General features: G+C 46.9%; 2 protein-coding genes across 2 annotated transcripts in view; one reads left to right on the top strand and one right to left on the bottom strand.

Moving 5' to 3' along the window:
• Positions 1-62: 62 nt before the first annotated feature.
• On the bottom strand, positions 63-21,659 carry trappc12 (trafficking protein particle complex subunit 12). The gene is given in 12 exon segments (XM_060051982.1): positions 63-224; positions 575-591; positions 594-663; positions 665-673; positions 2,185-2,258; positions 4,236-4,308; positions 4,740-4,852; positions 8,020-8,158; positions 9,885-9,998; positions 18,267-18,383; positions 19,870-21,178; positions 21,537-21,659. Coding segments are annotated over 11 exon segments (2,172 nt in total). The 5' UTR covers positions 21,169-21,178; positions 21,537-21,659; the 3' UTR covers positions 63-77.
• Positions 21,660-21,710: 51 nt separating this feature from the next.
• The window catches only part of eipr1 (EARP complex and GARP complex interacting protein 1), a 33,856-nt gene continuing 28,472 nt past the window's right edge, over positions 21,711-27,094 (top strand). Inside the window, exons 1-2 of the mRNA XM_060051988.1 lie at positions 21,711-21,908; positions 22,146-22,229. Of these exons, the coding sequence (XP_059907971.1) occupies positions 21,867-21,908; positions 22,146-22,229 (126 nt within the window). The 5' untranslated portion in view covers positions 21,711-21,866. The remainder of the gene's footprint in view (positions 21,909-22,145; positions 22,230-27,094) is intronic.

Below are 27,094 nucleotides of genomic sequence, written 5' to 3'. Positions count from 1 at the left end.
AGCCAAAGGTCCCCCGAAGGAATCACCTTTAATAATTCCTAAGTGTGAGCGCGTGCATACACACACACACCCAGGTGCTAAATGATTGATAGATGCAGAGACACTGATAAAATGACAAACCTGTTCATCAACACGTTCGTGGTGTGACTGGGATGACTCCCTGTCGCTTGGCATGCTTTCTCCACATCCTGGAAATATCTCTCAGCTGTTTTAATATCACCGATCTGGCCAAGGACAGACACACAAAACAGAATCACACCTTAAATTGCCGCTGGCTGACTTGAGAGAGAAACCTTAATACACTGTAGTATAGCAGGATAGTAGTAGTATAAATTAATGTGTGTGTGTGTGTGTGTGTGTGTGTGTGTGTGTGTGTGTGTGTGTGTGTGTGTGTGTGTGTGGTGTTTAGGGTATCCAAGGTAGCCAGAAATGTAAAAGCACAAAGGATTTAGTAGGATGTGTGTGTGTGTGTGTGTGTGTGTGTGTGTGTGTGTGTGTGTGTGTGTGTGTGTGTGTGTGTGTGTGTGTGTGTGTGTGTGTGTGTGTGTGTGTGTGTGTGTGTGTGTGTGTGTACCTGCAGGAAGATGCGTCGATGCCGCTGAGCAGCTGCACTCTCTGCTGGGGTTCGTACTGGATGATGGAGTGATAGATCTCCACCGCCATGGACATAGTCCTGCAGAGAGCGAGAGAGACAGAGAGACGAGAGACAGAGAGACAGAGAGACAGAGACGAGAGACGAGAGACGAGAGACGAGAGCGAGAGCGAAGGAGGAGTTCAATTACAGACAAAGCAGACATTTTTAGAATCTCAAGCATGAAACATGAATCCTTTTCATATTGAACACAACAGGTGCATATTGAGTCATTTGGGGTGGGTTTCCAGGTATGTACAGGATTTTCTTTGCAACTGTTCCATTGTGACGTTAAGTCTCAAGTCAAATGACGCGAGGCGTCACTCGACTCCGCTAGATGTAGTTCAAGTTGAAAGTCAAGGAATTCTTTGGCTTTTCTGATGTTCTGAGATTAAACATGCTTTGTATATCTGCTTTCTATAGCAGAGTTTATGTATACAGCACCTATCAGACAAGGCTCACACAGTGCTTCACAAGTGTAGAATACATTTATTGCAATTTAAACACGGAAAGCAGATACTAATAAAACACTTTGACAGTAATAATTCAAATTCAAAGCTCCATCAGATTGGAACAAACCTTCCCTCCTCACTTAGGTCTATTACTTCTTTCCATATCTTCAAATCATCTTTAGTTTTGCATTATAAAACATCCTGCTCTTGTTTCTGATCTATCTACTTTTCTCTCTAGGACTCATTTCTACTCATACCTGCTTTCCTTTTGTCCACTATACTATTTACATGTGTGTATCTGGGTTCAAATATGTACTGTATATTCTACTTGTGCATGCAAGAAAATGTATTTATTGTATGTAATGTATATTAATATATTTGATTGTACTCTGTGTAATACTGGCTGGTAGGGGGTGGGAAGGGGGGGGGGGGTAGCTATGGGGAGCATTGTTGGAGTGTGTGTGGGTGTGCGTGCGTTTGTCCTTGTGCTTATGTGTTTGAATTTATGTTTATAACTTACTTTTTACTTTCATTGTATTATTTGTCATTACTGTAAGGACCCCCTCGAAAATGAGATGATACATCTCAAGGGGCTATCCTTGAAATAAAGAAATAAAAAAAAAATAAGACTAGGAGCTAATAATCCAAAAACCAGGGAGTTTGCTTCTACACAGGCAGCTGCAAATTTGGCTCGACACCTGTAGGTGGCACTGTAGTTTCACTACACAAAACTACCTCTAGATCCCACAGCCCCCTGCTCACCATCCCTGCTCCCTCTCCCTCTCTTTCCCCTCCTCTCTTTCCCCCCCATCCACTGGCTCTCCCTCTCTTCTTGTCTCTCACTGACCAGGAATCCAATTAGTGGTCAGTCTGTGGGGATTTCACTGTGAATCCTCCCCTCGTCTGGCATCAGATTCACACACACGCACGCACGCACACGCACGCACGCACACGCACACACACACACACACACACACACTCTCTCTCTCTCTAACGAGAAACACGTTTAATACACGTAAGCGCCGCAGAAACGTCAAAACATGAATGCACAGAAACGCCCCGAACACACTCGTTCGCTCACAGACACACAAACACACCTACCTTCATGGACAGCAGACAGTTGGCTATGGAGTACATGGACCGGGTGAGGCGAGAGCTCCACAGCTGAATGGATGCTGTGGAGAGAGGGCACAGGATTGGGATTTCAGCATCACAACACACACACACACACACACACACACACACACACACACACACACACACACACACACACACACACACACACACACACACACACACACACACACACACACACACACACGGTAACTTAACCGTCTATCCATCCCTCCCATTTTTCACCCCTCATTCATTTGTTTATTCATTCGTCCATTAAAAGGAAAACCTGCTCCCCAACCCATCCATTATCCTTTACCTCATCCACCCATCCGTCCCTTCTTCCCTCCCTTGCATTCCATCCATTTACCCCTCCAATCCCCCTCCATTAATCCATCCACCACCATTCCCTCATTACTTCTCACATCAATCCCTCCATCCATTCTTTTCTCCTCCCTCCACGCCTCATCCCGTTCTCCCTCCATCGGTCATTTACTCATCAATCTACAGTTCAACACATCATTCTTCCCTCGCTTCTCTCCTCATCCCACCTCTCCCTCCCTCCCTCCTGCCTTCCACACCCGGTCTTATTTTAGACAAGAGCTGCTGAGGAGACTGCGGCACATTCTGCTCTCTCTCTCTCTTTCCTCATGCCCCTATCTCTCTCTCCCAGTGTATCTCTCACTCTCCATCTTGCCCTCTGTATTGCCTGCATCTCTCCCTCTCTCTCTCTCTGTCTACATCTCGCTCCCTCTCTTTCTAGACTGAGCGCCTCTGTGAGGGAGCTAGCACGCAGGGCCTATTAGTATTCATCACTGCACGTGTGTGTGTTTGCGCGTGTGTGTGCATGTGTGTATATTTGCATGTGTGTGTGGCAGAGAAGCTAATCACTCAGTGGGGGTCTGATGTGTAAAGGCAAGGCTCTGCGTTATTGACTTTCCTGTCTGCGTGGGCAGAGAAAAGAGGAGAGAGAGAGAGAGAGAGAGAGAGAGAGAGAGAGAGAGAGAGAGAGAGAGAGAGAGAGAGAGAGAGAGAGAGAGAGAGAGAGAGAGAGAGAGAGAGAGAGAGAGAGAGAGAGAGAGAGAGAGAGAGAGAGAGAGAGAGAGAGAGAGAGAGAGAGAGAGAGAGAGAGAGAGAGAGAGAGAGATAAGGAGGTGGTGAGGTAGAGAGAGAGAGAGAAGGGGTACAGCTATTGGATCGCTTTTAGATGAGGAGAGAATCTGGCAGATCTGGCACACCCTAGTACACAGACACCCCCCACTCAAAACACACACACACACACGCTCAGCACGCACGCACGCATCACCGTGGCAGTTTGCCCAATTACAGCAAGCTTTTTGGTAGGCTTAGCACGAAAACTAAAAAAAAAATTGATTTCTCACTCCCTCACCCTGAAACTGTCTAAATGGCCCCTCTGGTCCCTCTGCAATCCATTGGAATGAAATGCAGACCACCGCCACCAACCCACCCTTCGCTCGACCCAAACAAAAGGAATAGGCAAAGGCGTTAACGATGGACACGGCCGGTGCGTATCGCCGCGCCAACTGCATTACGACATGCATCCGGAACGAGGGAGCCCGCGATGTTCGCTGCACTCCAGAGGGGAGAGAGAGAGAACAGAAACGAGAGGGCAGGAGAGGAGAGGGGCGAGTAAGATGATACAAGGGTCAATTGAATCCAGCTAATCTGTACACTGCAGTGTGTTTGGGCTGGTGAGTATCAGACCAGGTCCTCCCCCCCCCCCCTCTCTCCTTCCACCACCAGGTGCTGTTGGTGCAGACTGGAGAGAGAGAGGCTGTTCGTTAACCTGCTAGGGGTGAGGCGGGCGGGGGGGAGACTCGCTTGGAATTCAGCGCACCTATTGAGGCAGAGAGGGGCTGACTGCCTCTACAACGGTGCATGCATGCCTGAGAATGCTTAGCGGTGTGTCTGTGTGTGTCCGACCACCCTCTGCCCCTCCAGTGTGGAGCAGTCTGGGACAGAGGCCAGATCTCTGGCCAGCAGAGTGTGGAGTGAGAGAGTGTGTGAGCACACATTACCTTGTCTGTTCTCCTGTGTGAGTGTGGTCATGCTGCCGTCCTCTGCCAAGCCCTGCTCCAGGTTCTTCAGGATCTGTCAACACGGGTGTTTTAATGACATGGTCTGAGCGGGCTTCCACTGTGTTAAAGAGCAACTCGTTATCACCATGAAATCAAAGTGTTATTGGGTCTGCGATCAACCATTTTAGTTATTTATGAGGCCAAATCCGCCAGCAGGTTTTCAGATTGTTCGGTGAATGTGTTGGTCAACTGCTTGAGCCTGGACACTCTTTGTTGTTTGGGAATGAGAGTGTGTGTGTTCTGTATGTGAGTGAGAGTGTGTGCTCTGCTGTACGTGTGTACGTGTGTTCTCTGGATGTTCTCTGTGTGTGTGTGTGTGTGTGTGTGTGTGTGTGTGTGTGTGTGTGTGTGTGTGTGTGTGTGTGTGTGTGTGTGTGTGTGTGTGTGTGTGTGTGTGTGTGTGTGTGTGTGTGTGTGTGTGTGTGTGTGTGTGTGTGAGCGTACAGTGGTACAGGCGTTCTTGAGGCTGTGCAGGTGGTCCAGGGCGTCCTGGGGCTTGGCCAGGTACTGGGGGAGTTCAGCATGCAGCAGGCGCATGGAGAACGGCACCATGGAGCCTGGGCGCAGGGAGGGAGAGGGAGAGGGGGAGGGAGAGGGAGAGAGGGGGAGAGGGAGAGGGAGAGAGGGAGAGAGAAAGGGAGAGAGAGAGACAGAGAAAAAAGAAAATGATTGTCAAAAAAAGATGATAACATGACAGGATGGGAAAATCGAAGAAATTCAGAAAGCCCCCCCCGCCCCCCACAAGAAAGAGTGGGGTTGCAGAGAGACAGTTGGTTGACACAGAGAGAGAGAGAGAGAGAGACACAGACAGACAGACAGACATAGAGAGAGAGGAGATGGGGAGAAATGGAGATAGATGAGAATATAAACCCGTCCGCCCACACACAGCCTGCACACACACATACACAGCCCTGGAGGCAAGCGCCTACAGATGGCATGAAGCTACGTATGGCTTCTTATTAAAGCCTCTCATCTCTCAGTCTCACACACACACACACACCCCCCTGACAGTCCTTCGCCTACAGTCCCTTCCTACGTCCCTCTCTCCATTACATTTCCACACACACACACACACACACACACACACACACACACACACACACACACACACACACACACACACACACACACACACACACACACACACACACACACACACACACACACACACACACACACACACACACACGGTGGGAAAGCCCATATCCAGGTGAGTCCACAGGCTTTGATCAGCGTGTCTTTGATATAGCCTTGGGATCTGTGGGCCAGTCCACTGCACTAGCACGGTCCCTATACCATCGGCTCCCAGCTCTCTCTCCGATGTCTGGGTGCACCACGGCGATTCCACCACTCTGCCCGTCTCTATGCCTTCTAAAGCGGTTCCACAGTCTGTCTGCACGCGCGCCGCCCATGTGTGTGTGTGTGTATACTTGGTGTTGCTTGACCACTGAAATCTCCAGACTATAAAAGCTTAATGAAAGACTTAAAAGGCTCACTTAATACGGAAAAAGACGGAAAGTATGGGTCCCCACTGACAAAGAAGCGCCGTCTGTATCAAAGCTCCGATTACGGTGTTTGATCACCGTTCTGATACAATTCAACCTCTGGGAGTGCCGACCCGCAGCCCTCCTCGGCATACGGTCGGCATCAATTTAAAAATACATACCAAGTGCCAGAGGGCGGCTAAGCGATGCCTCACGACGGAAGTTGGATGCCTCCCTACCTTTCACTCCAGAAAACAAATTGTACAACTCTAAAGGCGCACAACTTATTCCGAGCATTTTGTGTTCTACTTTAAGCTCGGATCCCGACGCGTTGCAGAGGTTTTTTTCTCTCTCTGCACGGGCAGCCGTGTCTCGTGGGTGGTTTTGGAGAGCGTGATCATGGATAATAGATAGTCGATGGGCGCACCGGGCCGGGGGAAATGTTCAGACTCCCGATGCCAGGGCTAGTCGGAGTCTGGTGCCAGTTTTGTCTGCAAGCACCATGGAGGGCACAGAGCATTTAATATTGAGCAACGGAAATTCAATCGGCGCTCCCTTTAGAGGTCTGCACGGTGAGCTGCTTCCTTCGTGTGTGCGTGGGCATGTGTTTGCCTATGTGCATGTGTGTGTGGTTTTGTGTACGTGTGTGTGTGTGTTTGTGTGTATGGGTGTTGGAATACATGCACGCTTACAGCGGTGTCTCTGCTACTGCCTTCGCTGCGATAGCCTGAGGGGCGCGGCAGATCCAAAGTAATGGGAATACATTAGAGAGCAATTCATGCAGTTATAAGAAAGAGGTGAAAAACAAATCCGAGGAACCAGCGCCGCAGACAAGTGGAGTTTGGCGGCGCTACTTGGCGATACGGTCTGGTTGCCGCAGAAAAGTTTCATTTGAATATTTAATGGGGCGGTCGTGTGCGATGGTATGCTGGTGTACTCTAAAAAAAAAGTTGGTTAAACATGGGGGGGGAAGCTATCATCAAACTGTTTGGGAGACTCTTTAAAAGAGAGGACTGATACACATTTTCGGCAATCCATCCTGTCAATCTTGCAGATGAAATGCATAGATCTGCATTTTTTTAATCTGGCGGCTCATCTATTAAGTTCATGCATTTAAAAGCTAGAAATAAGGACATTTAAAACCCTGAAGGACGATTAGTTAAAGTGGTCTTACATTATTTCTGACCACTAGAGGGCGTAGACAACTAACTATATTCGAACGGAGTGCCTTAATGGAACCCTGGCCTCCTAAATTATCTAAAACCTGCCGTAGTTGCCATTCCAGCTAGCAATAAGGCAGGAAGAGCACCTGTCAATGTGGCATCCATCACAAAAAATATGTACGCAGCCGGCAAAAATGTTTTCACGGGACATAGGTCTGCAAAGGTACACATTTTTGGGGGTTTAGTCAGTCACCAATTCAAAGATTGTGCTTAAGAGGTCAGAATTTTCGACCTCACGTTGCTATAAAGCTGATTCCTCGTTTTACATTCCAATTGGTGGTACACGTGTTATTCAGTAAACCAGAAATGCTGACTGATTATCTCTGTAGCTACATAGTAACATATTTTTTTTTAACATTTCAGCTGAGTCCCTCGATGCATTGTGTTATCATACACTGTAAAATCTTCAAGAATAGCAAGGATCCTTATTTACTTCAACTGGAGAAAGTACCGGACTCTAATTGGAAGGCAGGCTATTATCGGAGACAGGCCATTATTTTCAATACATCATGTAAGGTTTTGTGCTGCGCATATATATACGGGGAAATTAGAGAAAAATATTATCAGCCTACATGCAGAGTGTAATATAAGTAACAAGACCCGGTATTATCTACAAGATTTAGTTTGACAGGAAGAGAGTCACACAAAATAACCCAGACTCACTAGCTTTCTTCCCTCTACCCCTTCCACTTTGGCTTTAATCTCCCCATGGCAGACACAGAAAAACTTCTCCTTCTGTTTCCTCTTATATCTAATTCTTCTTGTATTGAAATGTGATACCCATGACAGCTAGCAGCTCCTGTCTTTCGCTCTGCATATGGTAAAACTTTTCCTAAATCAAACTTTCACGCTTGTATGCTACTCTGTGATAGGTTGGCAACCATCGATTTGCATGCAAACACATCTCTGTGTGTTCGGAGCACGGGGTGGGCGTATTTGAACATGGCCCACAGCAGTCCTGGGCTCGTGACAGAACATGTTAACAGTAGAGCGGGGCTTCTGTGCCCCGGTGTGTACCTCTCCTCCCTGGGTAAACAGTGGGGTAGTACTCGTAGTAGAGGTCCGGCTGGTCCAGGTTACCGAAGGGCTCCATCTCCATCTCTGCACTCTGGAACAGGTTGAGCTTACACAGCAGGGCCAGCCTCACAAACCACAGCTGGAGAATAGGAGAAGAAACACGGCTGAATCAATGATTCCTTTATGGCGACGGTAGATGGACATATGTTTTTTTTTAATACTAGATTGAACAACAAAAATGGTGAGGAATGGGGTGAAATGGAGGGGTTGCAAAGGAAAGGAAATGCAAGATCTCGATCGATCGAGATCTTGCATTTAGATCGATCGATCGTTGCCCAGATTGATTGTGTGATGTGAATCTCTCTCTCTCCCCCTCTCCCTCTCTCTCAGAGGCACAGAGAGAGACACCAAGAGAGTATGGAGTGGGGGCAATCCCATCCCACTTAATGAAACATTTTGTGAAGTGTGTGAATGTCTTACAGAGAGTTTATGTGATTCAATTGTGCGTTGTTTTTGCAGTTTCTGAGGCTACATGAGGATAGAGACATCACCAAACCAACCACAAGGCCTGTAATGTAATACTATTGTCAATTAAGAAAAAATGTATTACCTTATGGCCAAAAATGACAAATTATGATAGACAAGATTTTATTTTACTACATTATGGGCTTTCTTATTGGATATTATTACATTACATGCAGTTACAACATAACATTATTATGTTATGATATATTATGGTTAATTACATTGTGGTTCCTCACATAATGTAACTTAAGTTGGATAACCTGTTGTTTCATTTCATTTGTTTTATTCTCTTGAACTCATTTCACATTAGTGATTGAAAATTGATTGTTTTTAATCCTGTCTTGGATTTTATGAGTAAAGACCAAGATAACAAAACACAATCAGTTATCTTCATATCTTCAGGTACCCATTTGGGCTGCTATAGTATTCAAATAAATTTACTACCATAATTATCAACGCTGACTTCACATCACACAATCAATCTGGGCACCGAGCAAATCCACAAACTGCAACACTCGAAATGATATATGAAAACATAATGAGCTGGTCTGAAATAATTCAGAAAATATAATAATAAATATGTATAGAGTGGCCTTGTATCGGCCCTTCTACAGAAGCACACATACATACTTTAGCAATATACATTTGTAGACAAAATAAGTTCAAATTAGATTAAATGAATGTTGCCGTTTTCCATGTGCAATACTGTTTATTAAGCATAATGCCATCCGTAGTGTTTTAAGTTTACCGCCTTTATTATTTTTTAATAGAACTTCATTACTTGGGCAATTGTGTTACCAAACAGTAATGCCAATAAAGCTCAGTGAATTTAATTGAATTGCGAGAGAGATAGGATGGAGGAGAAAGGAAGGCTGAGAGAAAGAGCAGGAGAGACAGAGAGAGAGACAGGGAGACAGAGAGCGAGACAGAGAGAGAGGGAGAAAGAGAGAGCGAAGGAGAGGATGTGTGTGTCAGCTTGCTCCCTTTATTTAACTGTAATGTATGCAGGCATCTCTGGGCTCCCACTCTCCCACTGTCTTTCCCTTCTGTGTCACACACACACACACACGACTATTTTCCCATATAGGGACATGCCATGACAATATGCATGTACCCCACTGTGCTAGCCACGGCGCTATATCCGCCACACACACACACAAACACACCCTTAGGCTACGTATGATACGGACACAAACACATATGAACACAGTGGGGGGGGGGGGCGCGCGCGTGCGCGCGTGCGTGCGTGCGTGTGTGTGTGGTGAGAAAACAAAGGAGGAAGACAGGCAGGGGGCACTTTGAGCAGAGTATTGACCGAGCGAGAGCCACCGGGGCCGTACCTGCAGGGAGTCGCTGGTGTGGGAGGTGCGCTGGCCGCTCTTGCCGTAGCCCTGGCCGTGAGCTGTCAGCAGCCGGCCCGTCAGGTCCGCCGCCGCGCGCCAGTTCTTACCGCTCTGTAGAGGAGGAGGGACAAACCACACACAGGGGGGAGTGAGCCACGGGCGACGTAGGCGGGACGCGCCGCAGCAGAGCCTCCTGTACGGCGTCGGCGCTCTGACAGCATCACAGGAGCGTGATGCGTCTGATGCCGACGGGAATGGCGGGGAGCGAGTGCCAGACACCCGCCGCCGAGACGCCCGTCACAGACCACGTCAGATCATGTCCCTGCCGGCACACCCATGCATCATTTACCAGCCCGCCTCGCGTGCCATGCAGGAATGCAGCCCGAGTTTAAGGACATCGCAAGAAGATGCGTGACACACAGCCGACACTGATCTTGCGCGGCCTCACTTCCGTCGGCAATGTCGTGATTTAGGTGAAACCAAAATCACACACGAGTAGGATCGGAAAAAGGGTGGAGATGGCTCATCGTCATGTCAAGTATATTCTCTTTGAGTCCGGAGACCAGGACTTTAAATTAACATTTTTACTTGGTAGCATAGGTTCTCTCCGACTTCAAGAGGTTAACGGGAATCAAAAAGTAACACTCAAGAATCAATGGTATATTTGGAAAGTAAGCCTAATGACTGAATACTCATCATAAATCATTAAATACTTAAAGTGGCATCCTCAAAAACATACATTTTCATTCACATATAAGGTCAGTTAAGTCACTGTCTATCCCCGAATGAGGCAACACATTGGTGATCTAGCATATGGCACACTGATGAAACATCTTGCATTTCCAGTATTATGGTGAATGTACAGATAGGCGGACGTTCTTTTGCAAACCGAGTACTGTTCCAATACACACGTTCACCAAGAACGGTTAAAATGACCGAAAGTGTCCTACACGCCCACTTTACCAATTATGCATCGGTTGGTACCTGGTGTGAACTCGGCAGTACAGATAACGATGTAACATTTAAGCCAGGAGCTGCAAGCAGCAGAGCAGACCAACAACAGAACCATTTGAACATTTTCATATGTTATTTCATCAGTAAACTCACTTCTGATCTTTTTAAAAAGGCGAAGAATAAATTTAGGAGATTTTGAATATTGGCAGCTTTGCCGGAATTGATGGCGAATTGGAAATGTGTGTCAATGTTTTCGGAGTTCAGAAGCTCCATAAGTGCCTGCGGGGCAAGCTAGCTAACCAGCCGCCCAGTAACACTCAAAGACCCCCCGCACCAGACCACTGCAGCAAACGGAGACGCAGAGGAAAAGCAGGCCAACAACCATATAACCATAGATGTAATCAAATAAACGACAGGAGCCGTATGAAAGGGGACGGTCTTTTTTTTTTGTTGGTATAAATAGAAAGCACCGGGTGCATTGCCCAATAGTGCATCATCTCAAACCATCAACATTGTTCTGCGCACTCGTAAACTTGCAAGTACATACTTCCATGTACGAGTAGCAAATATATTATCCCCAAGAACGCAAGTCCGTTCTTTGCATTCTTGGTATTAGGAAAGGCCCATGGTTGCCATAGACTCCCAAGGTGTTATTGGATTTGATTCAGTTTTAATAAGCAGAGGACAGGTGGGTTGCATCAAGACTTAATCAGCAGGGACCGGGTTATCATAACAGCCAATCAGAAGAATATCATGCGTTTAACCTAGAGAGTCAACTAATGAAAGCCAATGAAAATGCGGTATTGGGGTTTGGTCCTTTTAAGAGAGATGTGAGGCGGAGGGAAATGGACATGGAAGCATCTTGAAATGGCATTCACTGACGCACTGAACAGTTAATTTGTAGCCGGGCTAGGTGTACTGAAGCACTGTTATTCCCGGCACTATAACAAGATGAAAATACTTTGGTTTCTATGTCCTTACGTCCGTACTGTAGTCACAGCAGGGGGGAAAGAAGGACCTGCAAACCTAAATAGAGGAAAGTGTTCTCCACAGAGTGCAGTTTTGAGGTTGTGGAATAGTAGATTGTAGTGTGCGGGACAGAGGACAAAAAACACTATCGCACACACTCATGCGCATAACAAACACAACACTTTAAACACACACATGCCTGCTGTCAGGTATACAAGCATTTATGTATTCACATATACCATTGAAGAGGCAAACAAGAGTCAACAGAAATATGAGCACCCACCCACACATACACACATTTTTTTTTTTAAATGAACAGCATCTGCTTCCACAGGAGGGGGTACAATAGGTTGGACAGGGACGGAGGTGGTGGGGTGAGTCATACCACCCCATCGACCCACATGACAAGGTCAGCCTGACGACTGGGTCCCAAGTGCTCCACCATTCATCATGGCCAGGAAGCTAATTAGACGAGAGAGGGGGAGAGGGGGAGAGGGAGGGAGGGAAATAAGCAGAAAGAGGAAGAAGAAAAGAAAGGAGGGGAGGGATGGGCAGATAAAGTGACAGGCAAGGGAGACTGGTGAAGAAAAAAAAGACAGAAACTGAGAGGGAGACAGACAGACGGACAGACAGAGAGGGAGAAGAGAGAAATGGTGGCTGAACGGCTGGAATGACACGTTCTCGCTCTTCCTTGCAGCCGTCTATCCTCTCCCTCCCAGAACCTATCCAAGGCTTTCACTGTGTGTGACGCTCTCATTTCCCCCCTAGACTCCACTCATCTTCAAACCTGTCACCCTCTCTTCCCACCCGCCACCCCCCCCCAGCCCGTATTGACTTCCCTCCTTCCTCCTACCTTCTTCTTCCTCTTCCTCGCTTCCCCACTCATTCCTCTATTCATCCCTTCCTCTTTTTCAACGCCCTAACAACCACCACACACACACACACACACACACACGCGCCCGTGGCTGTGGTGCCTCTGACACACACGCTCACACACGCGCCCGTGGCTGTGGTGCCTCTGAATCTTCATTAGGGCAGGAAATGAAGCTGAAAACGAGGAGGCAGCCTAGATGGCCGAAAACAGCTGCAACCACTAGCACACACACACACACGTACGTACACGTGCACGTGCACACACACACACAGTATTACTAGGCAGGTGTGTGTGTGGGGGGATTTGAGGGGAGTCGAGTGGGAGCATGGTGAGTCTGCAGTGGTTTACAGTAGCCACAATTCCTGCACACCTAGCATTCAAGAACATGTACACACACACACACACACACACACACACACAAACACGCAGACATGCACAGTGGCACAGATGGATGAGGGGTTTCAAAAGTGGGATGAGCAGGATATGAGAGGACTCCAGCTGCCGTGGTGAGAGAGCAGGATGCGGTCTTAAAACTCGTAACAAAATATCAACCCAAAACTTCCAAGCCGAACCCTGCAGAGTAGGTCACAGGAAAGATCAAATAATTGATATCCCATTGGGGAGGAGGAGGGGGCAGCGCAGGGCGCAGCCAGGGCCAATGGGAGTGCGGCAAGCAAATTTCGACTTGCCCAAAAAGAAAACTGTCCAAACCACTGAACTTGAGCTTTATACAACGTTGCCGATTCACCGCGTCAAACGTCATAGCAACACCATGACGAGCAGGTACAAAGACAACAGATACGCCGAGACGCTGTGCATACAAATGTATTTTGAGTTGTGTTGGCATGGTAGCAGGGTAGTCGAATAGATAGGGTTTTAACTATCCTCAGAGCCTGATGTCTTGCCCAGCCACCTTTCTCGGGGAGGACAGGTATCTGTTGTCTAGCCCTGGTTTTAGAGTCTTTGAGCAGAGCAGACTTCTACCTCCCCATCTTTCACCAGGAAAAGGACATAAACAGCCGCTCCGAGCCCTTCTGCTTATGGATTAGGCATAAACAAACACTGGAGAAGTTCGGGAGGATCCGCGAAAACGACGACCGACAAAAGAGGCTAGTTTCGTTTCCATTCCCACAGGTCACAAAAAAGTGTGCGTTTTTGGGGGGGAAAATTAATGCCCATTTCCGACTGAGATTTCAATGCAAAGAAGCCAGAACTGTAGGGTGTCGTAGACCCAGGGTCCCTCTCACCCCTACCCAAATCTACAAGCGAATTTGAGGGAATACATTTGACAATACCCCCGAAAGTCACGTGAATTGCGGATCGCATCTTTTAATGAAACAGTGGGTTTCTATCCACCAGCTTGCCTAGAGGGTGGCCTTGCCATGTGAAAACCCAGCGCTCGTTACCCAGGTGTGAATCATTTCAATTAACACAGATGAGGTGGTGGTGGTGGTGGGGCAGGAAGGGGGGGGTTGTGAGGTGGCGAGGGAGGTGGAGGGAATAAGGAATAAAAACAATTGACTGATATACGGGATGGTGATTAATAATTTAGCTTGGCTCAAATGACTCCGCAATAAGGTATAATCAGATCTCATCCCCCTTCCCTGCTCTCCCCTACCTCAAATCAAATGAGGATGCATTACAGAGACGATTTATCGCAGCCAATATTAAATGAGGAATTGAGCTGGGAGGCCAATGAAGTGCCCGTCGCCATGGTTAACGCCGGGGCCGGATTGTGTGGAAGAGTATTTTCCTGTCCTTGTTCCATCCATTCTTCGGCTTTTCATTTTTTCATGTGGGCAGCCTATACAACACTGACACGATCTTAACTAAGGGCAGGGAGAGAATACGAAGGCATCACATCCTAGCTCAATGGTCGGTCTCATTTGGCCATGCTTCGACACAAAAACGCATGAGGAGAGAGGGTGTGAGAGACACGCTACTCTCTCGGCTGTTCTGACGCACGGCAGGTGAGACATTGTCACTCTAATCATAGCATCCCACGCACACGACACTGTTGGTCGGGATGTGAAACCAAACTCGTGCCTTGAACTCTTTTGAAAAAGGCACATCAACACTTGCACACATGCTAATGTTTAGCAAGGCTGTACAATATCACGCATACTCCTGCATTGTAGTATATACACCCGGCGCATGCACGCGGATACATTAATGAATCTTGTCACTGGGTTTAAAGTGTGGAGGCATAATTATATTAATGATCACAAGTTCAAGGCAGCTTTTCCTTTGGCAAAGTTATAAAGAATTAAAAAGAAAGCCATGCATAACAAAGCTTGGCAATAGATGGGAAGGGACACTGCTGTTCCCTTGCGAGACTCTAGAGGCCGGAGGCAAATCCAGACTTTAAAAAGGGCTTCCTAGTCCCCGACGCTGCCATGCACTGGGAGCTCCTACTCCGCTTCGACTCAGCCCCCATATTTTACCATGGTGCCTAACATTTAGCCTTGACATTTTGAACATTTTACACGGGACAAGTTTGTGGCTGGAGGTCGCGGAATGACGTCAAACTGAAAGCGGCGACGCGACTCCCGAGCTCTCGCGCCAACAGGCGACCCTCTTCCGTGCGGCGATGGCCTGGTCTGAACATATGGCGTCTGCCTGCGCGCACGGAGCAAGGTGAGAACCACCAGCACCAGAGGGAGGGAGAGGCGCCGACACGACCCCGGGCTGCTGACGCTGCACTCCCCCCCGCTCTCCCCCCCTACTCCCCCCTCCGCCCGCGCATCATTGTCGTTATGAGGAGGGAAATGACAGCCTGTGTGAGAGTGCCGGCGTAATGATAACTAAAGGTCGCAGGAACGATGATATCAAAAGCAGGACACGCTCGCCAGGTCGCCGGGATGCTGATTATTGGGTGGAGCAAAGGAGGGACTGCGTCTGTCTGACCCGTCCAAGGTGGAGGCGAGGAGAGGCGCGTGGGTGGGGGCAGTCATCTAACCTAACCTCATGAAGGTGCAGACTTGCTAAGCACGGTGTGTTTGCACACACGGAAGCACACACACACACACACACACACACACACACACACACACACACACACACACACACACACACACACACACACACACACACACACACACACACACACACACACACACACACACACACACACACACACACACACACACGTCTCTGCTGGAGACCTGGCGCCCAGCCCAGACGCCATCACGCTGTGGGGAGGAGAAAGAGAGGTTATGGGCTCTGGTAGATAACACAGACGGACAGAGGAGAGAGAGAGAGGAGATGGAGGGAGAGGGGGATGGAGAGAGGGGCGGGGGGGGAGGAGAAGGGTTGCCTAATCACAGAGACGGATGAGGCCAGCCCAGGGTGGTACTGAGCCAGAGATGCACCAGTGCTGACCACACCACTGCAAGGGGACAGGGAGAGAGCGTGGGAGAGAGAGACGGAGAGAGAGACCTAGCGAGAGAGGTCACTGAAAGAGAGAGGGATGAAGAGGGAAGAAAGGGGTGAGAGAGAGCTAGAGGGGGAGGCCAGGGCTCGTTCATCTGACCGGCCCTCCGGTACCGAGCGAGTTTGATTCTGGAGCAGCACAACAGGGGGAAACCGGATTGGGCGAGATTGAGGGGAAGCGGAGAGAACACAAGATCTCTGCTGATATGGTTCCACATCTGTCATCACATTAGGCTGGTCTCATTGTCTCAATCCAGCGCTTCCTGCACTCAGAAGCAGGTCTGTTCCGTGTCTCTGGCTTTCTCAGGGACCTGCTCTAGTGACAGTGCATGTGCGCGGTTCCGGTTATCTAATATCCTGTGTGTGCGTGTGCGCGTGCGCGCGTGCCGAGCACAGTGTGGGCTGGTGACAGCCGGCACTGTCACCCGCTGGGTCTGCAGCATGAGTCACTCTGCCAACATCATTCATTAAAAAAAAAAAAAAAGTGCGCACAACACTTTTAGTGAGCACATACGGCACGGTCACGCACGTGTGCAACTAAAGGAAGCCACCTGGCTCATATCCGGGGGAATCGATGCACTGTATTGACCACGGCCAAGGTGACTGGAGGCAGCGGGCCCCAGCTGTGACAAACACCAGCTCACGCTTGCGGGCACACACCGTCACGGTGGTGTGTGTTTGTGTGTGCCCTTTCGCACTTTTGAACATCTGTGTTTAAAAACAAAACAAGAACACAAACAAGCGACCTGATTTCGCTCTTTGCAACACCATTAAAAGTTTCCCACTTAAAAAGGTGAAATGAATGCAATAGCATTATTCCAAGAGTGAATACCCCCCCCCCACACACACATACAGTATGTGGGTCTTGGTGGGAGAGCGAGCGGACCCTGCAACTAGAGGTCCCAGAGTTCAGTTTGCTCGCCTCTCCCATCCCACTCACTGCCTGGTAGTCCTTGGGCCAACAACAGAAATCTTCCCAGTATAACTTTAAAGCAGTAGCTCCACAAAACTCATCACCAGTTAAAATACATAGTACAGATCATTGATTTCCTTCTTTCACTGCATTGCTCAAGTATTTCTATTCCCTGTCATTTCAAGTACCTTTCTTGCTTGCCAACACCTCTCTCTCTCTCTCTCTCTCTCTCTCTCTCTCTCTCTCTCTCTCTCTCTCTCTCTCTCTCTCTCTCTCTCTCTCTCTCTCTCTCTCTCTCTCTCTCTCTCTCTCTCTCTCTCTCTCTCTCTCTCTCTCTCTCTCTCTCTCTCTCTCTCTCTCTCTCTCTCTCTCTCTCTCTCTCTCTCTCTCTCTCTCTCTCTCTCTCTCTCTCTCTGGAACCACCCACTCACACAGTTGGCAGAGAGCTTAATGCCTTATGACACGACTCCTCTTCTGCACAGAGGCAGCACACACGCACACTAATGAGAGCGAACACACACAAACAACTATACCTCACAGTCACACTATAGTCCAGACACAGAATGTGTGTGTTTCTGTGCATGTTGCAGACTGCAGCCAGCTCCAACTTCGTCTTCCTTTCTTGAGCTGCTGTGCCAATGTGTGTGTGTGTGTGTGTGTGTGTGTGCAGCCAAGTCCAGAAGGCCCTTGAAATATGCACAGCACTCCCAGCATAATACATAGGCACAGCAGGAGAAAAGGCACTGGAGAGCTAGGAGATCTCCACCTCTCCATCTCCGCACTCCTCCTCTCTCTCTCTCTCTCTCTCTCTCTCTCTCCCTCCCTCCCTCCCTCCCTCCCTCCCTCTCTTTATCCTCCCTCCTCCGCTATGCTTCCTTCAACCGTTCTCCATCGCTTCAAGTGCTGCTGTAGCAGCAGGCGCATATGTTGGAAATAACAAGCGTCTCGTGAGGTCACCCACGGGTCACACATTATGACGGCGCCGTCAAGTGAGGCTGCCTGAAGCGAGACCGAGATGGGTGGAATTGATACAATACTCTTCGTAGTCATTGCCGAGCATATTGCTATCAAATGGCAAATGGAGGCCACGTTGGAAGAGACAAGGGGGACGGGGAAAATTAGTTATAATAGCCGCGTCTGTACAACAAACTTATCAACCCTGTCCTGAACAGCCAACAGACAAGACTTTCGAAACCAATTAAGACAGGTAAACACTTGGTAGATGTGGTTGACTTACAATGAGCTGCTTCAGGCCCAGGAAGGACTGCTCTACGGAGTTTGCGTTGAGGACCTGTCTCTTCATCGCCGCCTGCTCACCCAGGAACCGCAGCATCAGGTCTTTCACTGCGTCGCTCTGTACCGTAAACACACACACACACACACACACACACACACACACACACACACACACACACACACACACACACACACACACACACACACACACACACACACACACACACACACACACACACACACACACACACTTTAACCATGTTACCAAGAGGGCCATGTTAATGCAGAACACCTCACAAAAGAGGAAGTGGATGTGGATTATCGGTGGCCCTGTTCCCACAGGAAATTAAGGCCCCCGCCATCACGGCATTAGCGCTGCCCTGGTATCACCAAGGCAGGTCTGATGGGGGCCGCTGTTGTCCTTTTGCTCATTAGGTATGAAGCCTTGATCAAGTCTCAATATAACCAAGTTCGCCTGATTAAAAATGAAGCTACTGGCTTCTCAAATGGAGGTGAGTGTAGAGGGGCTGACACAGGAAATCTAAATGACTCCAAAATCTAAATGCTAGGAAAATATGTTTATTTAAATATGGTTGTAGAAATGTTTTCATACATATTTCTTTCTACCACACTTCAACTTCAATCACACTCATATTATATATATAATATTTATTTTGAAATTGAATAGGTGAGGTGGTGGAGAGAAATATAACTCCATCACCTGAATAGACAATATCATTTTCTATGGGATGCCCTTGTGAGTCTAAACAAAACAGGCAACCAGCATAATTGCTAAATGAACTGGAATGAAGAGGACTAAAGGATTATTTTGAACACGAGCGCATCGATGCTTTGATCAAATTCATGGTCTACGGCCACGCAGTAGTATGCCGCCTTGAACTGTTTGCGTAGGAGTTCACAATAAGTCCATTCATTAATTTCCAATGCCACATAGCTCCGGGCATGCGTTGCAGAAGCATTTTCTTTGTGTCTAGATCCCGGCACGTATTGAGGAGTCCAACGGGTTGGACGTCATACGCATACAAAATTGGTCTACGGGGAAACCTTCGTAGGTCATTCTGCGCAAAACATTGCTGTGTTTGTGTAAAAAAGTATGCAACCTTTTGTGGAACCAGTATTTGTGAGGCATAATCCTGTGTTACGATAACATTAATGTAGGACTATAGGTTGCAACTACACAATGCACTACAACAAAAGGTTGTATCATCTGGATCCTCAAGCCTCAACCAAGTAGGCATTCATTATTCAGAATGTCTCTCGGGTGAAAAAAAACAATCGAATGGTGATCCTGTAATGTATCTTCATACATTAGAAAATCAACAAAGTATATATGAAGCTCTGTTGCACTAGTTTAACTTGCTTAACACTGGTTCAGAGATTAGAGGTTTAGAGGTTGCATAGGAATAACAAACCAGAATTTTTTCATGCATAAAATAACTAAGATGCCTTAAAAGAGCTATAGTATATGGAGCTATACTATAGAAGCCTAGAAGTACCATTTAACTAAACAAATTACCTTGAAACTACATCTGCAACTACAAAGAGACATGAAGTAACATTGTGGAGATGCGCGCTTATCGTACCTGTAGGTTGTCAAACTTGAGGCCGGGCATGGTTATTCTGTCCCTCTCCACGTAAGCCTGGTTGTACTGCTGGGTGGCCACCGCCATGAGCACCTTCCTGGTCTCAGTGGAGGGCAGCCAGGCATCATGGCGCCGGTCCACCTCGCTCAGACTCAGCGCCGTGGCGAACGGGTCGTCGCTGCCGGAGAAGGCGGCCTGTAGCTGGTTGAAGTGCTGGGGCTGCGGCGGTACGGCCGGGAGCCCCTGGGGAAGAGGGGGCTGCGCCTGGACCAAGGGAGTGGAGCTTTCGCCGGAGATCGCCCCAAACAGGGAGTCCCCTTGAGGTCCGGCGTGCGGGGTGGAGAGGGAAGAGCCGGTGGAGGAGCGCTGCTGTTCTGGGGTCACTGGTTCGGGTGTGGGCGGGGTGATGTGGGCTTCGGCGTTCGGGTTTGAAACGGAGATGAAGGAGGAAGTGGAGGAGGTGGTGAATGAGTCGAAGAAGTCCGAGGCCGGGTTCATGTGGCCGTTGTCGCTGAAGAACTTGCTAAGGCTGGGGCTGGGCTGACACACCAGCGGCGGGGTCAGCTTGCTGGGCGTGCCCGTTTCGTCACTTCCCCCGCCACTGGCCATGCTGAAGCTGGGAGACTTGATGAGCGTGGGCTGGAAACCATCGGGCACCAGTGTCTTGGGCTGGTTGCCTTGACTGAATATGGTGCAAACCGGCACAGGCTCGTCTTTCAAACTTTCCTCCATTAGAGAAGGCATTGCCAGGTCTTCATCCATAGCACTAGGCGGACTCGGTGTGTGAGCGGCAGACACCAAAACAGTGACCGTCTCCCCCTTTTCACCCTGCTGGCCCTTCTGGTCATTCTCCTCCTCCTCCTCCTCCTTCACTTCTTGGTCAGGACTCTCAGACTCCTGTTGGTCCAACTCAGCTTCTGTCTCACTAGCATGCAGAATGACATCAGGTTTTCCAACTGCGCTGACTGAAGCCTCCAGCTCTCCTGTATCTTCATTGTCAGCTGTCTCCAGAAAGGAGTCGATAGGAGCCACATCATCCTCTTCGCTGACATTAGGCGAATCTGAAATCATGACACTCTCCATCATCTGGTCATTGAGTCTTTCCAGCAGGCTCTCTGAGGGTGTGGCAGTGCTGTCTTCCAGAGGGGTGACACATTCCCCCCCGAGGTCGATGGTTTCCTCCGGGAGTAGGAAGGCATGGTGGGAGATGGTTTGATCAGGGGCTAGAGAATCATTGGCGAAATCCTCCACAGCTATGTCCAGGGTAACCGGCCGAGCAGGACCCTCACCGCTATCCATCCTACTGCTCCTGTAAATAATATCCACGTCAGTGTGTTGCCTATCGAATGACACTGCAGCTTTCTTTCTTTCCGTTTATTGTCTAAAATAGATACATACCAAAGTTAAGATAAGCCATTGATTCGATGATAAATATTTACAATGCACAATAATTGTATTCTTGCAGACTTGACAATCAACTACTCTGGATTTGGGGTTAGCTACAAAGCTAACGTCAAGTCATTTAGTGAGCTACCGTGTCGAAACAGAAAGCAAAGCAAAAATTACATGGGTACCGCATGCAGTGTTTTACATTTACAGACGTTAAATACGTTAAATACATGGACTGTGTTCATTTTTTCTCTTACAGCCATGAAATGCATTCTTACCTTTAAACGCTTCTTTATAAGACTGACAGTAAGACCTACACTGCGCATGTCTATTATACGACAACACTAACATACGGCATCTGTGAAGGACAAAACTTCATCAGCGGGATTCTTCAAAGGATTTACGCCGTCGAACACATAGAAGAACGTTTCACTGTTCCTTGTACGCGTTTTACGCACTCGCTACGTACGCAAAAAGTGTATATCGCGGAAATGCATTTAGGAAAGGTTTAATGTAGCACAAACTGTACTAGTATTTCACTTACTGTAGGGCAAAGAATAACACATTTGAACATTACGAAGGTGGGCAAAGCTGCAAAAATTTGAGAAATGGAAGACGATGCACCTGTCATTTATGGTCTCGAATTCCAGGTACGTAGATTAACCTATACACCACATCACTCTCCATATAAATGAACACTAGCTAGCTACTATGGCATATGTTATTATATTCTTGTCACATTACATTTTAAACGTATCTACGTGTCATAGATCATCCGTTCTCTATTGTCGTTGCTTAACCTCCTTTCATGCTATAGTGTTTGACATAAATACTATTGTTTACAGTAACGTTATGAATGATGTTGGTATCTTGCATTCTTCTTGCAGGCAAGGGCTCTTACTGCCCAGACGGCTGAGACTGATGCCATTCGTTTCCTGGTCGGCACACAGTCTCTGAAATTCGATAACCAGGTGTGGTTAATATAAATATAAATGTTTGAATTATTTGACATCACTTCTATACTTTTAACTTGATTTTCAAGCCAGGCAGCACTTTTCTGATAATAGGTATACGATTTTTTTTAAATAAATCATCCTAGTAAAACCGAATAGACGTCAGATGTAGGTATCAGTTGCAAAAATATATAAAATATTGGACACATGTGCATGAAATGCTCTAGTTATTCTACTATTTATTACATTTAAACGACATGTAAATATTTTTGGTTAATTCATATTGATCTAGATTATGCTGCTGTCTACTAGGGAAAAATTAAGTCCGGGGCATCTACTGTAAATCAACTTTGCTGCACAACAGGTGTGCAAGATGATAGAGGCATGCAGTTGTATGACCACCTGTTGGACATGTTAGTGATTTGTGTGTGTTTATAATGTATCCTCTGTTAATAACGGTTATTATGTAACCTGTGTTGCATATTGTTTTATTTATTTTGTGTATATATCTATCTATATATATATATATATATATATATATATATATATATATATATATATATATATATATATATATATATATATATATATATATATAACAATGTATACATGCAGGTACACATGCACACACTTACTGCAGTCTATATTATTCAGTGTTAAAAATGGATTTCTCTTTATTGGCCGTTAAACATATTCTTTAATGCACACCTATTAAAAGCTACAATAAATTGTAGGTCGGGAGACATTATAAGATTACCTTCCTTTAATAGACCAATTATGTAAACAGAGTTAACTGTTATACCAATTTAGTTACTGTTTACCTGATGTAGGGTGGGGATTCAAGGACCTAGACAATGGATACAAGTAAGGATTGTTGACAGACACATATAGTGCTGTGACTTCAATCAAACTGATCTGCATTTTGAGCTCACGTGACAAATATAAGCTCAACAAAATTGCAAGCTGCACTTTATTTCAACCCTAATAACAACAATAAAGTAGTAACCAAGTGGACATAAAAAGCTAATTTCAGAATTTCTCATCCAATGGCCCCATAACAGATGGATATATTTTGTTAAACATACACTTTGTAGTTAATTATAGCCTAAGGCGTTGTTTGTTAAGCTCCTTCTCTGTCCACCAGCAACACAAACAAAGCAGGCCTTAAGAAAATAAGTGTAGTTATCTTTATTATATGTGGAAAATTGTATAATTTAAGGTATTTATTGAACGATTTGCATAAAGCTACCCAGAGGGTTCTTTATCTGCAATCCTGTGTGTCAGCGCAAGTGTTTGTTCATGGATGTCTGCCTAGAAAACTGTGTGCTTGTGCGTGCGACATGCGTACAATAAGAAGTACAGTTTTGGCTGGCTTTGTGTATATTTAGGTAGAAGTCTATGTGTGCGGGTGTGCTGCTCCCTGGCATGTGCACATTTTGCATAGGTCAATACAGTGACAGATGAAGAAACTGTTGGTGTGTCTAATGGGAAAATAATTAATTGAGATGGGAAAGAGATGGTTAAAAAAAAAAGTGTTGGCAGACTGTTGTGTGAAAAGGGTCTGGCGTTGGATTCAGATTGAGAGACGTCCAAGTTCTGTCTAGCGAGTCTAATGTGGAGCTGGTTGGGGAAAGTGACAATGCATCTGATCTACGTGTTTTTCTTGTTACTCTACACTGGCAGTCCCTTTTAATATACTTTCCATCTCTCTGGCATGGCCACAGATCTGAAAACACAAGAGAGAATCAAATTGATTATTTTTCACAGCGTTGTGAGGCTAACCTCATTGTGGTAATCAGATGCGAGGCATGCTGTACAGTACAGTAATAATGCTTCCCTCTTTCACATTCATAGCCACTTGTATTGCCATGGTGACAGGACTAAATAACCCGATGCTGGTATATAAGTAAGCCTCATTCATGTTGAAGAATACACCTTTTTATTCAGATTTGCTATTAAAAAACATAAAAATAGGATACCTCATCTCATCAATTAACTTCTCCTTACCAAAAAATTACCATGTACTGATTTGAAAATAATTATACATAATTTCCCCTTATCCTGCTTCCGTAAAATTTCTGCATCTGGAGTGCAGCCAGTGGCGTTTATTTTATTATTTTTTATTGCACATTTCAGTATGATCACTGCGGATCTTAACTGCATTTCAGTTCTGCCAAGTCCAGTTTAGTTTGTGCTCGTGTTGTGAAAAATGCCTTTCTGATTGCTGTTCCGTCTCCCCTACCACCCCCCCCCCCCCCCCCCCCCTGCCCTAACCCTCTCCCTATCCCCCCACTCCTTACCCCCCATCACCCCAACACTCTAACAGCCGCCCGCCTCCTCCCCCACTTCAGCTGTATCCATAAGCCCTCTGGCCTTTCCACCTCCCATTAAGCATAATGCAGGGTGGAAATGCCTCTCTTAACTCGCTGAGCACCTTTTTAAAATCCCTCAGAGACCAATAGCTTGAATGACAGATCGCGGAGGGCTCGCCGCCGTGGCATTTAGGGCTGCTAACGAGATAAAGCGCCGGGGCCTGGCACCACTATGGGCCGTCCGCCGCCCCCCCCGACCGGGGCCCCCCCGCTCACTGTCACCCGTGCGGCTAAAGAGCTTTAGCGGAGAAAAAAAAAAAAAAGGTCCCCCAAGTTAAGTGTTTGTGGATGTCTCTGGTGGGGCTGGGTTTGGCGCTGGGGACAGGATGAAGGGAAGCGGATGGGGGGGGGGGGGGGGGGGTTCAGGATCTAGCCAGTGTTTTTTATCCCTCTCTTGAGTGTGCCAGCATCACACGCACGCACACATACGTACACGCACAGACAAATGCCTTCACCCACACGTATACTCACTTGCATGCACACATACACATACACACGCCTACACACACACGCGCGCGCTGCCTCCTCCCACCAATCAGGAACCTAATTAAAAGCGGCGGGCCGCTTGCCAGATGGGCTGAAGGCTATGACTCACTCCCTGGGTCTTGGACGAACACGATTGATAAATCACCGCGAGGGAGGAAGGCTGGAACCTCTCTTTCTCTCTCTCGTTCTCTCACTTTCTCACTCACTCACACGCGCTCTGTATCCATCCTTTTCTCACCTGGGATCACTGGAGTGTGTGCGGTGGTGGGGAATGCCAGGTACCGTGGACACCTTCCCTCCAATTACACTGTCCTGCCAGCCCAAATGTATTTCACTCCCCTTCCCCCCTTCGCACGTGCACACACACACTCACACACACGCATGAACGCACCGCCATAAAATTCAGACTTTGCTTAATCATTTTTTGGGCTAATAATAAAAAAAATTATGCACCTGATGCAGTTCACCCAACTCAAGGTTAATGGCTGCCTGACCGACTTTGAGGCCACTGAAAGATGCTGCTCCAAGACTCTTCTCTCTCTCTCTCTCTCTCTCTCTCTCTCTCTCTCTCTCTCTCTCTCTCCATCTCGCTCACTGGCTTCCTTGCTGTTGTCCCCCCCCCCTCCCTCCCTCCCTCCCTCCCTCCAGCCGGACTGCCCCTCCTGCGTCTGCCTGTAAAACTAGTGTAGGCATAAAGGGAGTGAAGGTGCTGCCTTGATAGAGTTATGGTCCTGTGGAACCCCATAAATGCCCCAGCAGCACCCCACCCCGTTGAAGTGATGTAAGCCCCCCTCTTAAGAGAGCAACAGCACCTTGAGGCCCCCACTCATGGTTTTTGTTTACTTTAGTTTCACTTTTTTACTGTGCTAGGTATGGAGTGAATTTAGTGATAAGATTACTTGCACGTATTTACAAAATCAACACATGTAAATCAAGTTTTGTGGCTTGAAAAACATTAACTATACACTTATAGGTTAAGATTTATGTACAGCAATTCATTTCAAATCTGTACACTAAACAAGTGTACAGATTACGTTTTCAGCTCACAAAACATTATGTAAATGTCTGGACTTTTTGAACACGTTCAAGTAATATCCGCACAAAATTGATTGGCACAAAGAGGTACAGTGCAAATATATACATTGTGCCAAGAGAAATTGCCCTAATATATTTTCATATCTAATGAAAGAGGGTTAAACAGAGTATCAATCTACAATCTACATCCCTATTCCATTTGTCATCCGGATTTCATCACAGGGCAAAACCAGTGATCAAGAACTACATGTTTTTCTCTTTTACTAAAAAAGTGGCCAAACAATATTCTATTTGCGTTAAAAGGGAGCACAACATTTCTAATTCCAGGCTACACTTTGTTTGTAATTGTTACAGTAATAATCGTTTTCTGTAGTGTATTCCTCTAATTCTGAACACCATATTTAATAGGGAAGCACAGATGGGTTGGAGATTACTGGTTAACACAAAGCTTAGCTAAATTAGCCTCTGCACTTGAATATAGTCCTGAGGGGGAAAAAGACAAACTTTACTGAACAGTTGTTAAAGATCAGGCCTCAGACTCTCCTCCAGTCCTTTTCAAAACAGTTTGAGTACAACCCAACGTTGAACGCAGGTATACCATTTGCCAGGAAAGCTCAACTGTAATCCGTATTTCTTCTTTGTTTTTCTCTCCTCAGCTTGTTTTGCAGCTGTGTCACATGTGGGACTGCCATGATTCCCCAATTAAATAGGACTTCTAACAGACTGTCTTAATCGCTGCTTTGAAAGCAAATCAAGGAGATAAAAAAGACGAATACGTGAAGTCTGTAGTATTTTTTTTTTGTAAGGGCTGGGGTGGGAAACGATCTATCATCTTTCAGAGAGCGTTTGTTAATCAGAATCTGCTCATTTTTGGTGAGCAGGAGAAATTAGCAGAGCTTTGAACTGTGGTGGTTGCATTCAGTAGATGAGAGGGAGGGGCACTTATCATTGCTTCATCTAATCTCTCTCTCTTTCTTTCTTTGTCCAATG

This window comes from Gadus macrocephalus, chromosome 5, assembly GCF_031168955.1.
Source record: "Gadus macrocephalus chromosome 5, ASM3116895v1".
Lineage (NCBI taxonomy): Eukaryota > Metazoa > Chordata > Actinopteri > Gadiformes > Gadidae > Gadus > Gadus macrocephalus.
The sequence above is the reverse complement of the archived record's forward strand: the minus strand, read 5'-3'. Positions and strand labels throughout refer to the sequence as shown.